The 13,121-nt window shown below is 28.7% G+C and overlaps 1 protein-coding gene across 1 annotated transcript; it reads left to right on the plus strand.

Moving 5' to 3' along the window:
* Positions 1–10,916: 10,916 nt before the first annotated feature.
* EIN_355570 (tyrosine protein kinase transforming protein Abl, putative) lies at positions 10,917–13,121 on the plus strand (the record flags this gene model as incomplete). The annotated part of the gene is made up of 1 exon (XM_004259259.1): positions 10,917–13,121. One exon carries the CDS (start codon positions 10,917–10,919, stop codon positions 13,119–13,121), a length of 2,205 nt encoding a protein of 734 aa, XP_004259307.1.

Below are 13,121 nucleotides of genomic sequence, written 5' to 3' on the forward strand. Positions count from 1 at the left end.
CTTAAAAGATTTCACAACAAACGACCAACAGAACTTGAATGGTTTGTTAATTATTTGAGAATAGAAACTGAAGACAATGTTGCTTTTGATAAAATGAAAGGAAAAGGTATTTACAAAAGAAATAGATTAACAAAAAACAGTGAAATTGAAAACGTCGAAGAAAATTATAGATCTGGATTATACAACAGTCCACTTGAATATATTAAAATAGTTTCTAATTGTGTGTCAGTTGTAGTCAACGACGATATAGAAAAGACTGACATTGATGAAAACGTGGAATCATTTTGTTTTACAACTGAAGTGTCTAAACAAGTGGAAATACATGATGTAGCGAAACAAACAAAAAAGAATCTAACGTGTTTATACAAACAGAAGAAAAATGTTTCAAATACGATTCTAAAAAAGAAAAATCAAAAAGAATGTTGAAAGTAAATCAAGAAAAAAAGCCAAGAAAAAACAACAATAAAAAAGTTAACACTGTTAAAACAAGAAAAATGACAAAAAATGAAAAATTTATTAAATTGCAAAAATCACTAAAAAAACAGAAGATCGATACTTAAGTGAATTTTTTGTTCTAATTGTAAAAATGATTCTCGTTTATTATAATGACCTGTTTTATTAAAATATGTAACTAAAAAACAAATTTAAAATTATTACAAATTTGATGTAATGAATTAAAAAAATGTTATTTTGAATTATTATTAAAAAACAAAAAAATTAATTATCAATTGTAATTAATGTTTTATTTCTATAAAAAGATTTTTTGAGTGACTTATCCTGAGTGGAAAATCTGTTTACCCCTATGAATATATAACATTTTTTGATAAGTTATGTGGTTATTTAATTTCATTAAACAGTTGTATTTGAATTTGTTGTTTTTTTGTTTTAATATACTTATTTTTGAATAAACTTGTTTATTATCAATACCAATTTGAATTGTAAAAATAAGATATTAAAGAGGTGTCACTTAAATTTGTGTATGGTCCTACAAATTTCAAATGAAGTTGTATTTTTACTCTATAAGTAAAATTCTTTTTATTGTAACACATTATTTTTTATTTGAGTCGGATGTGGTTTTTTAAATATGAAACCATATTAAAAATGTGTTTATTGTATTTTTATCAGATCAATAAATAACAATCAACAAGTGTATAAAGTTTAATGTGGTCTTTTTTTAAAAAAATGTAGTGATAAAATCAAATTTGACAAGTCAAACACATCTTATCAATTTGTTATTATCAATGTTTTTGAAAAAGTTTAAAATGTTTGACAATGAAATTACAAATAAAAAGTGTTGTCTTTTATTATTAATAATTTAAAACAATTTTTTAATCAAGAGAACTCTATATTGATAGGTAGTTAGTAGAACCAAACTTTCAAAACATCCAAGCTACAAATTGTATAATGATAATTTATAAAAAGGTTATACTTTGATTTTTTTGATTTATTTATCTTAAATTGAAAAAGCTTATTTAAATCATATACACATTATAATTTTTATATGTATACTTACTTATTCCTAGTTTATATATTTTTGAATATTTAATGATTAAAAATGAATCTATAAACAACAAACATTGATCAAAATACGTTATTATGATAGTTCTTACATTAAATGCCTTAGTTGATGTAATACAGCATTTTTATTTTGTGTGATAATACATTTAAAATTAATTTATTTTATTCGACAACAATTGATATGTTTTTTTTGTAAACTTTATTGTGTTTATTATGTTTTTATATGCAAAAATATCATTATAATTTGTTTTTGTTTTTAAAAACAAAAACTTACACAAGAAAAAATATAAAAATTATAACGGAAGAAGAGCACACATATTGAAAAAAGTATTTAATTGTGTTGATTTTGTTTTGCCAATAATTTTAAAGGACCGAATTATTCATGATATATATAATACGAAACATTAAAATATATTAGTCACAGTTGAATAAATTTTAAAATATTTGAATGATTCTTTTTTATTGTTTTCATTGGAATTCTTATCTTTTTATCCATTAAATATCTGCTTCAAAAAATCAAAAACCCATAAACAAATGTTTCTGTATTTTATTCTCATAAACAAAAAATGAAGTCATAAATGACTATTTAAGTCGTCTTCACTTTATTTTCATATTCCAATAATGAATATATGGTAAACAACAATTAGTTGATTGCCAATGATGATTGTATTAATGGCCATACTCACCATATACATTAATGATCAACATTATTACACTTTCATCACAACATCATCAGTAATTTTATAAAAACAAATAAATATACAAATATCAAACCAGATGGTATAAAATTCTCTACAAAAATCAAAACATCATTATTTACTTAAACACAAAATATAATTCAATTTATCTTCTTACTCAAAAATATTACGTACTCAATTCGTTTCTATTTAATAACCTTTATTGGCGTTTTTGTGATGTATTATGAGATATGAAATTTATATTCAAAAAGTGTGTCAGTTCAAATATTAATTCGCAAATTCCAAAAGATAAGTTTGTTTAAAAACATCGAAAACAACCAAGTAAAATATTCAATTTTAGGATAAAGTGGATCTAAGAGTGTGGTTCTGAGAAATCAAAAGAAGTCAGAAATGATTTCTGTGTTGTAAGAGGTTATTTGTGTTGTTTTGAAGTTATTTGTTTTGATCAAAAAAAGTTTTTGTGTAATAATTAAAAATTGTTTCATTCCAGTTCGTATTTCTAAAAATAATCTAGATGTCGTATTTTTAACATGTTGCAATTTTGGAACTGATCTGTTAATTAATTGAATAATATTTAACAATTTATTTGTTCAGAAAAAAAATAAAATTTGTCTGTTTATTTATAAAATGCTCTATTTTTAAGAGTTGCGACCCGATTTTGTGGCCTAAAAAGATTTGGCACATCCATAGTAATTTGGGATACCCTGTTCGAGTTATAGTTTATTTTTATAATATTTGAACTCTATTTTTACCATTTAATTCAAACTTATGTTAAAGTGAAACTTGTCATTATGTATGTCGAAATTTGGTACTAGTACTGTAGTTTTCCCAATATATTTAGTATATTCTATGGTATAACAAATTTATAATTTAATTGGATTATATTATATGTTAACTTTGAATTTAATATAATTTTAGTTTTGTACATTTTTATATGTATAATCAACAGTTTATATCAAATGACAGTTGATTAATTAACAACAAAAATACCAAATAAAAATGATGTTATATTGAGTATTGATTTATATTGTGATGAATATATCAATCATGTTAAATTAAAGAGTGGGGAAAAAGCTACACCATAATTCTTTTCGATTCTTTTTACTCAAAAGAACTTTCTTTTTTATTTATAAAATAAATTCAATAAAAACGGTGTTTTTGTGTGATTTCGGAATCGTGTTGATTCAAGTTTTTCTATTTTTCTTTATGTTGATTGCAATTATTTACTCTTTTAAAAAAAATAAAAAGACTATATTAAAAAAACAAGTTTTAAATAATAATTTAATATAATTAATTTATAATAATTTGATGTAATAAGTTTTATTGTGTTTCAAGTTTAATCCAAGACAAATTCTATTTAATAGTTAATAACAAATCGAAAAAACTGAGATATCCTCCAAAAAAGCAAATATCTTTTTCAAAGGATATGTATTTGAACATACATATCTCACATACACGACATTTAAATAAATTTAAAAATTTAACGTTAGATACGTTCATATAATTACATCGTTATTGATATATCACTTTGTTTTTATTACACAGAATTAAATAGAGTAAATCGACAGTTGGTACTTTTGAGACCATATTTGTTTTTACCACCTGTCGATGTTTAATCACAATTTAATATGCAAAACTTTAAAAATATTGTGCTGAATAAACACACTTTAAAAAGAACTATAGTTCAGTTACAAACATTCAAGATACAAACAACAATTATAACAATTTAAGGATTTTTAAAAATTCAATTAAAATTTGAAACCATGTAATTTTGACATAAAATAAACAACTTTTTCAATGATAATTGTTGAATTTTCCCGTTTTTTTACAAAATAAACAACCCAATTATAAAACCAAAATATTACAACTGAAACACAATCAAATTGAAAATATAAAATGAATAAAGCATTTTTGAACAATATTTCATTTATTTTGCTTTTCCCAAATCTAATAACAACATTCATTGATTATGAAAAGGCCTTACCATAGATCAGAACCAACCAAAAAAATGTGTTATACAGTTATTGATCCAATTAAAAATGATAAAATCATAACTTTTTGTAAAGAACATGAACCCGAAATATTAAACAAACAGGATTTAAGAGAACAAATAATTTTCATTAAAGATGCCAATACAACATTTTCAATGGCATCAATATCAAAAGTACTTGGACGTAATTATGAAACGTGTAAAGGACTCGCTAAAAAGCCCGAAGTCCAAAAACCAACAGGAAGAGCTCCATTAATTACTGAAGATGCAAAGGAGATATTGTCAAGGAAATCATTGACAAACAAAACACCACAAGACCAATGGACTCTGCTGCAATTTGTAAGTTGGTCGGTTCGAAATGTGTTTCAAAGTTGAGCAAAAAGCAGTCACTCGATTGGGTCAGACATAATACGGAAATACGACCCATCAAGATTTCCCCAATGGAAAGTGAAAGAGCTCTACTTAATCCCGAGCTGTTGAGAGAATACATTGAACGTGGAAAACGTTTACTCAACAACGAACACCAATACTGCCGCAATGAACAACGTTTAGTTGCTGTTGATCCACGTTTAATTATCAACATTGACGAGAGTGGGTTCATTCCTTTTGTTGACACCAAGAAAAAGAATACTTATTGTAACAAGTCGCAGCCTCTTAAAACGTTCTTCCCGGTTGACCGAAGTGTGAGGAGAGTGACTTTGGTTGGTGGGATTTGGGGTGACAACACCAAGCTCAAGCCACTATTTATTGTGTCTAGAAAAACAATAAACTTTGACATTGGAGAGTACCTCCCTCTTGACCAAATTACCATTTGTTACCAACCAAAGGCTTTCATGACCAAAGACATCTTTGTTTATTGGCAGAAGAATGTTCTTCTACCAGAACTAAACAAAAGAAGAGCAAAGAACAAGGACGAGTGGGCAGTGGTGGTGATGGACGGTCTTGGTTCACATTTCAGTGAAGAAGCATCTAAGTGGTTCATCGACAACCATGTGGCTGTGTTGAAATTGTGCCCACACTCTTCACACATTACTCAACCACTTGATGTGTCTGTGTTTGGAGTTCAAAAAGTTTGTTTTGTGTTAAATTATAAATTTATTAAACATTAATTATAATAAACTAAACATTAGAAACTTATCCAACTTCCTCAAGTTGACGAAGACTTGAGTCTCGAACCGATTGATTTCCGATCATTGGACCAAGTTTTGAGTACTTTGAACTTAGAAGAAGCCAACAGTGCCAAAGGCAAGAAAAAAGACATCATTAGGGATCTATATGCAGGTAGATTGACAAAGGCTTTTTTGCTTGAATTCACCAGAAGTCTTTTGTCCAAACAAATAATCTCTATCTGCGCGTCTTGGGACAAAGCGACTTCTGGTGTTACCATTGTCAACGCGTTTAGAAAGTGTGGGTTCTTTAACACCCAGTGCGTCAAGGGCGGAGAGACTTGCTTGCGTGTCAAGTTCTTCCCAGAAAGGTCAAAGCTGATGATGACTTTTGGGGTGAACCAGTGTCTTTTGAAAGAGAGCGATTTGTTGGAAGGAAAAAAGCGAAAGCTGCACACGACATACCGGAGTTCGAAAATGAGTATGAGGACAATGATATTTTTCAATAAGTTTAATATCGAGAACTTTACCAACATAATTCGACCTCGTTTACTGTTTTTTGATTTTTTGTTAAAAATATGAAATATTGAAACATGGAAAATGTATTGAAAATAATAAGTATATTAATATATCATATTTGTATAATAATTATATTACATATTATAGTTAAAATAAAACCCATAATACGAGTTTAACAGAGTACTTCAAATCAAAAGATAAATTATTTCTCAAAGAGTAATTGAATAATTCTTAAGGTGGGTTTGGTTTAGAATATTTTTTAAAGCAATAATATAGTTATATTGTATAATATGTTAATCTAAATAAATTTAATAAAATTCAAATTTAAATTGTTGTTGTTTATAATCGATGTATTATTACTAATAGTATACAGATTAATAAAAAATATGATAACTGTAATTGATAATTGAAATATCATTCGATGATAATTGCCAAAGTTTGTCTTGATTATATCACATTTTATCATAATTTTTAATATATATTGCGAAATATTTCTTCATTATTTTTAATTGATGTAAACTTAAATTTGTTGGTTAGGAAAAATTTAAATATTTTAGAACTTTATAAAGGTAGTAAATACTTATCAAAAATACAAAACTTGAATCAACACGATTCCGAAATCACACAAAAACACCGTTTTTATTGAATTTATTTTATAAATAAAAAAGAAAGTTCTTTTGAGTAAAAAGAATCGAAAAGAATTATGGTGTAGCTTTTTCCCTGGTGTTACTTTTTCCCCACTCTTTAAATGTTTTCAGTAAAATAAACAAACTTTAACCTACATGTTTATTTGAATATAGGAAATTTGGTGACATAATATGTGTGAATATTCGTTGACTTTTATACTACATAATGTATTTAATTTGATTTATCAAATTAGAAAATCGTTCACACTGTTTTTTTTTGATTTAGATAACTCATGAACTTTAATGTATAAAATTGTTATTGAAAAAATGTATTCCTTGTATTTTTAGTTGATACGATTTAACAATTAAATTTTATTTATTAACAAATTTTTTTCTCGTAATTTTAAAATAATAATATTTTTGTGTTTATTTGTAAGATGTTAATTAAAGTAATTTCTACTTTTCAAATAATACAGTCTGTATTTAAACTTTTTCTTGTGCTTTTTGAACCATTAAGATTGTAATATTTCGGGAAGCCATACCAAAAATTGATCCCAATCGTTTCGTGTTTTTTCACGCTTTACCTAATGCCCGACGTTTAGACAAAATTAAAGCTATTTTATGTTTACTAGATAATCTTTAAAAACTGACTCTAGTTGTTCTGTTTATAACTTTTTTTTAGAAATTTAGACGAAGACAAAACCAACATTAAATTATATTATATTATATTATTGGGAAATTGGTAAATGGTTTAATAAAAAAAAGGTAAGATTAGAATAACATTAACAGCTTATAACTCCAGTATAGTTTCAATGTTATAAAATTATATGTATATTTTATTATTATATTATTTGAAATAACAATTTATAAATTAAATTTAGTTTATTATTTTTTCATAAATCTTTTTTATTTATAAATTTTTATTGTTAATGATTTCAAACTGTGTAAATTCAAAACTAGTTAATCTGTTTTTAAAAATAGTAATTATTGTTTATAATAAAAATTATTAAAATATATAGTTTATTTATTAAAATGATAAATAATGAAAAAACATATTAATTTTATTGTTTTTTTGGTAATCCATTCGATGTTATTATGAATTATTCGGGAATTTTTAATTTAAATAACATTAATTAAAACTATTAAATTATTTAATATGATTTTTTCGACGTTTTTGAATATTTACAAAATACATAAATCTAATTTGTGTTTATATCAAAGTTATTATTTTTTTTTTCCAATTAAATGAAATAAATAACAAAACAATAACTTTTGTTTTAATATACTGTTTTCGATTTTTGTTCGGTTTTTTGCAATATAAATAATTTTGATCAACTCGAAACAATAATTTAACCCCACTAATAGATTAATATATTTTTACATAATAAAGAACAATTTATTAATACCTTAAATAATCTACAATAGTAAAAAAAAAAGAAAAAGTCGCTAAATGTTCAATAACACCAAACAAAAAAACACAATCTTGAAATAATATATGACTTACCAAATTATTATAGTGTCTTTCTTCTTCTTTTTTAGGACTTGTTTGAGTTTAAAATGGTGCGGCAACGGAAGTCAAGTGGAGTGTGTTGACAATAACTTCTTGTGTGATGATCTTTCATACAACAATTATTTACTATTCAAAACCAAAAATAAAAAATACAAAACAATTTATTGCAATAAAGATGCAGTTTTATATGTCGAAATATTAACTGGAAATTTTACTTATTTAAATTTTTCAAACCAACAATCTACTTACGATTTTCCTTCAACAACACAACAAATTAAAGGTCTCGTGAAATCTGCTTGTAATGTAGCCAATTGCTATACTTGTAATTCATGGAATGATAATAATTGCCAAATATGTAATATTAATTATTATATGATTAGTGGTGTTTGTTATTCATGTGAAGGATGCTCTAATACAAATTGTGGAACTTCCACAACAATTAATTACAAATGTACAAGTTGTAAAGATGGATATGTTTATAGTTATTACAATTGTTTAAAATGCAACGATAAATGTAAAACATGCAATCCCAGCAACACAAATTACTGCACTTCGTGTTATTATGGTCAAAGTGTAACAAACAACAATTGTACCTATTGTATTGGATGTACAAATCATTGCATTGATGGGTTTAAATGCGCATCATGTGATGGTAATCAATATATTGATTCGAATGGGTTCTGTACAAAGAATTGTGACGTGTCTTGTAATGGCTGTACTGATAGTGGAGCAAACAATTGTATCAATTGTGCAGATAATTACTACAAGTTAAATAATATTTGTATGAAGTGTGGATCTCCAAACGTATGTACGACTTGTTCAAATTCAGTTTGTACAAGTTGTCAGAGTGGATATTATTTATCAAATGGCATATGTAATTATTGTGGAGATCATTGTGTTAATAGTACATGTCAAGTTGATACCGGGTGTTCTAATTGTGAACGTGGGTATTATTTTAATAACAATCAATGTAACACGTGTGTTGATCATTGTAACTTGGATTATTGTAATGATGCAAGAGGGTGCACACAATGTGAAAGTGGGCATTACCTATCAAATGGTGTTTGTAATATTTGTATTAACAACTGTGCGACGTGCACAACTTCATCGTATTGCTTGACGTGTGTAAGCAGTTATTATCTTGATACAAATCATAATTGTCGATATTGTGGTAATCAATGCACCAAATGTGTTCAAATCCAAGGGTGCGCAACTTGCAATAGCGGGTATTATCCATACAATCACGTTTGTGCGCCATGTCCAGCGAACTGCAACTTAACATATTGCACGACAACGTCTGGGTGTACACAATGTAATAGCGGGTTTTATTTATCCAATGGAATTTGCAATTCTTGTGGAAACAATTGTGATTTTTCAACATGTGCAGATAATGTTGGGTGTACACGGTGTATAAACAATTCGTTTTATTTGGACGGTAATAGAAACTGTCAAAGTTGCATTTCACCGTGTTCGACTTGTTCAAATGCAACTGTTTGCAATACTTGTATTTCTGATTATTATTATCTGAATCCAAGCAACGCGTGCACTCAATGTGTAAGCCCGTGTTTGCAATGTTCTTCACAAACAGATTGTAAAAGTTGTATTAGCGCGTATTATTGGCTTGACACATCAACATATAAGTGCATACGTTGTTCATCGCCATGTGACACGTGCACTGGACCAAACAATGGTACTTGTATTACATGTGTTGATCATCATTATTTTGATGCAACATCAAAATCTTGCACATATTGCGGAGATGGCTGTATTGCGGGTTGTACTAATACTACAAAATGCACCAAATGTCAAACAGGGACTTATTTAGATGGTGGTATATGCTACACTTGTAGTACAATCAAAAACTGTGACACCTGTGAAACGGGTAGAAAATATTGTACCAGGTGTGAACCAGCATTTGAATTGTTTAATGGGACTTGTTTGTGTCGCAGTGGAACATATCAAAATTCAACAGAAGGAACGTGTCAAATGTGTTACTTGGGACAACAAAATTGCCACTTGTGTTCAACTACAAATGATTACAAGGCTCATTGCAACGATTGTTATCCACCTTTCAACTTGGAAACAAATCAAGGAACATGTTTAAAATGTTCAACATATACATATTACGATAATAACTCAAAAAATTGTCAACCCAATGATATCAATTGTGTCAAAAATGCAAAACAAAATGTTTGTGTTGAATGCAACAATAATACAAGTTTTTTGAAAGACGACAAATGTGTTGCAATCACCAACAATTGTACAACCAACACTCGTTCAAATTGTGAAGTGTGCGATTTTGGCATTTCAATTGGCACTTCGTGTTTTATACAGAACGAGCATTGCAAATACAACATACAACTCAATGAAAAACAAGAGAGGTGTTTACAATGTAAAGATAGCAACATTCTCAACACAGACAACACTTGTACTTCAAATGAAAACAATGAGATAATACGAAACAACTTCACTTTTATATGTAAAAATGGATATTTCAAAAATCAAACGAATGGCTGTGAAAGCTGTTCGACACACAACGCCAAGATTTGTTCTTTAAATTTGACAGATAATTTCAGTGTGTTTTCGTGTCAAAGTGAATATGTGATAAACATTGAAAACAACACTTGTACAAGTGACACCAATTGTAACACAATTGATGGAAGTGACTGTGCTGTCTGTGACAAATCCAAGACTTTCAAACGAACAAAGAATAGATGTGTTGATTGCAACGACAATAATTCACACACAAATTGTGAAGTATTTACAGACACGTGTAAATGCATTCAATGCACAAATGATACACTTTTAGTCAATGGAATTTGTGTGTTGAAAAGTGAAGTGAATTGCCACAAGACAAATGGGTGCATGTGCATCCAATGCAATGATAAATACACACGAAACAACCAAGACGACCACTGTGTATCATCAGAACAATTTGTGAGATACTCAATGCACACAGTTGTTAACAGTACTCAAAGTACTGTTTTTGAGTGTGAAACAACACACTTTTTGAGTGATGGAAATTGTGAAAGTGTTATTGGTACTAACATAAACGACCAAACAATTCAAAATTACAAACAAGATGTGGATAATACTAAATATTTGAGGAAAGAAATTGATAACAACACAAATTGCAGATATCAAAACGAGAAAGGGTGTCTTTCATGCAACGATGGATATTACTTAGAAGATAATAAATGTGTTAAATGCGCCAACAATTGCACGACATGTTTTAATTCAACACTTTGTCTAACATGTGACTACTCGAAAAAATTGTTACTCAATAACAAAGGCGAGTGTATTGAAACCATTTTAACAATCAGTTGCCAACAACCGATGGGCAATGGTGTTGGATGTGCAATCTGTAAAGACGGGTATTACTATGAGCAAAAGTTTTGTTACGAATGTGATAAATCGTGTGCAATTTGTAAAAACTCGATTTCATGTTCGTTGTGTGCAGACACATATTTTTACTATAAAAAAGACAGTGACTTGTGTATCACCTATGACAAGTTAATTGGGTGCAAAAACAAGACGTCACATGGCTGTGATGTGTGTCAAATGGGGTATTATATGACAGATCCGTATTGTTCTAAATGTGCAGAGAATTGTCTCTCATGCACTTCTTTAAAATCGTGTGAGATATGCAATGTCACTGATTACGTCTTGAAAGATGGCATTTGCTTGTATTACACTGAAATTGAATTTTGCACTTCTGCTCACAATGGATTTTGCATGTCATGTGTAGAAGGCAAACAACCAAAAGACGATGGCTTGTCGTGTAAAGACAAGCCCAATTTGGCTCTTTATATTGCACTTCCTGTTGTCTTATTTGTAGTGTTATTAATAGTGATAGCAATATCCATAATATTACTTTTCTTCTTGTATTTGCACTTAAAAGAGAAGAAAAAAATGATCAATGTCTGTGTCTTTCAAATGAAAAAGTCGAACATTCAATTTTTCAAAGTGAATGAGTGGCTTGTCTCCAACAAGAAAGTTGTAGTCTTTGAGAATGAAGACACTCAAAATGGGAACATTCCCGTTGACAAAGAAACGCGTGAATTATTATGTGTTGGCAATCGGTCTAAAAATCGACTTAAAATTCAGTTCAGTGTAATAGAAGGCTGTGATTTTTATGAAATCCGCACGGAGCCGAAATTAGTGAATTTAAAGAGTGGGGAGGCCTGTGAATTTGAAGTGTTTTTGAAGCCTTTATGTTCCTGTGAAATTAAAGAGAAGATTGTATGTGTCGGTTTGGATATCCAAAAGGGCATAGAAATGACTGAGCACATTGCAATAGAAGCCAAGACTGAAATGACTACAAAATTGGATTACCACGAGTTAAAAGAAACTAAGAAACTTGGCGAAGGAAGTTTTGGAATAGTTTATTTAGGCGACTTTAGAGGGAAGAAAGTAGCTATTAAAAAGTTAAAAGAGGGTTGTGAGACTAATCAGAAGATCAAAGAATTTGAGAAAGAAGTTGCAATGTTAGATAAATTCAGAAGTGAGTACATCGTCCACTTCTACGGCGCAGTCTTCATACCAAGTCGAATTTGTATGGTCACCGAATTTGCTCAATTTGGAAGTTTAAACGACTTAATGAAGAGAGAAAAGGAGGTTTCACCACGTAATGTCATTAAAGCGAAATTGATGTTAGATATGGCGAAAGGTATTTCTTATTTACATAACAATGGAATAGTCCATAGAGACATTAAACCAGACAATTTACTTGTGTTTTCACTTGAAATGGACGAGAAGGTCAATGCAAAAATGACAGATTTTGGGAGTGCGAGAAATATTAATATGCTGATGACTAATATGACTTTCACAAAAGGTATTGGAACACCAAAGTATATGTCTCCTGAAGTGTTAAATAAAGAAAAGTACAAAATGCCAAGTGATATTTTCTCGTTTGCTATTACTATGTACGAGTGTTTTACTTGGAAAGAACCATACCCAAAAAGTGAATTCAAATTTGCGTGGAGCGTTGCAGACTTCGTGTCAAAAGGAAATCACTTGAAGAAAGTCGGTGAGACGGATGACACTATTTATTCATTGCTCAATAAAATGTGGTGCTTCGAATTTAAAGTCAGAATTGTCATCGATGAAGTCGTTGAGGAGCTCGAAGACTATTTAAGACAGTTTGAAAACTGA

Source organism: Entamoeba invadens, assembly GCF_000330505.1.
Source record: "Entamoeba invadens IP1 unplaced genomic scaffold scaff_1105074724527, whole genome shotgun sequence".
Taxonomy (NCBI): Eukaryota; Evosea; order Mastigamoebida; family Endamoebidae; genus Entamoeba; species Entamoeba invadens.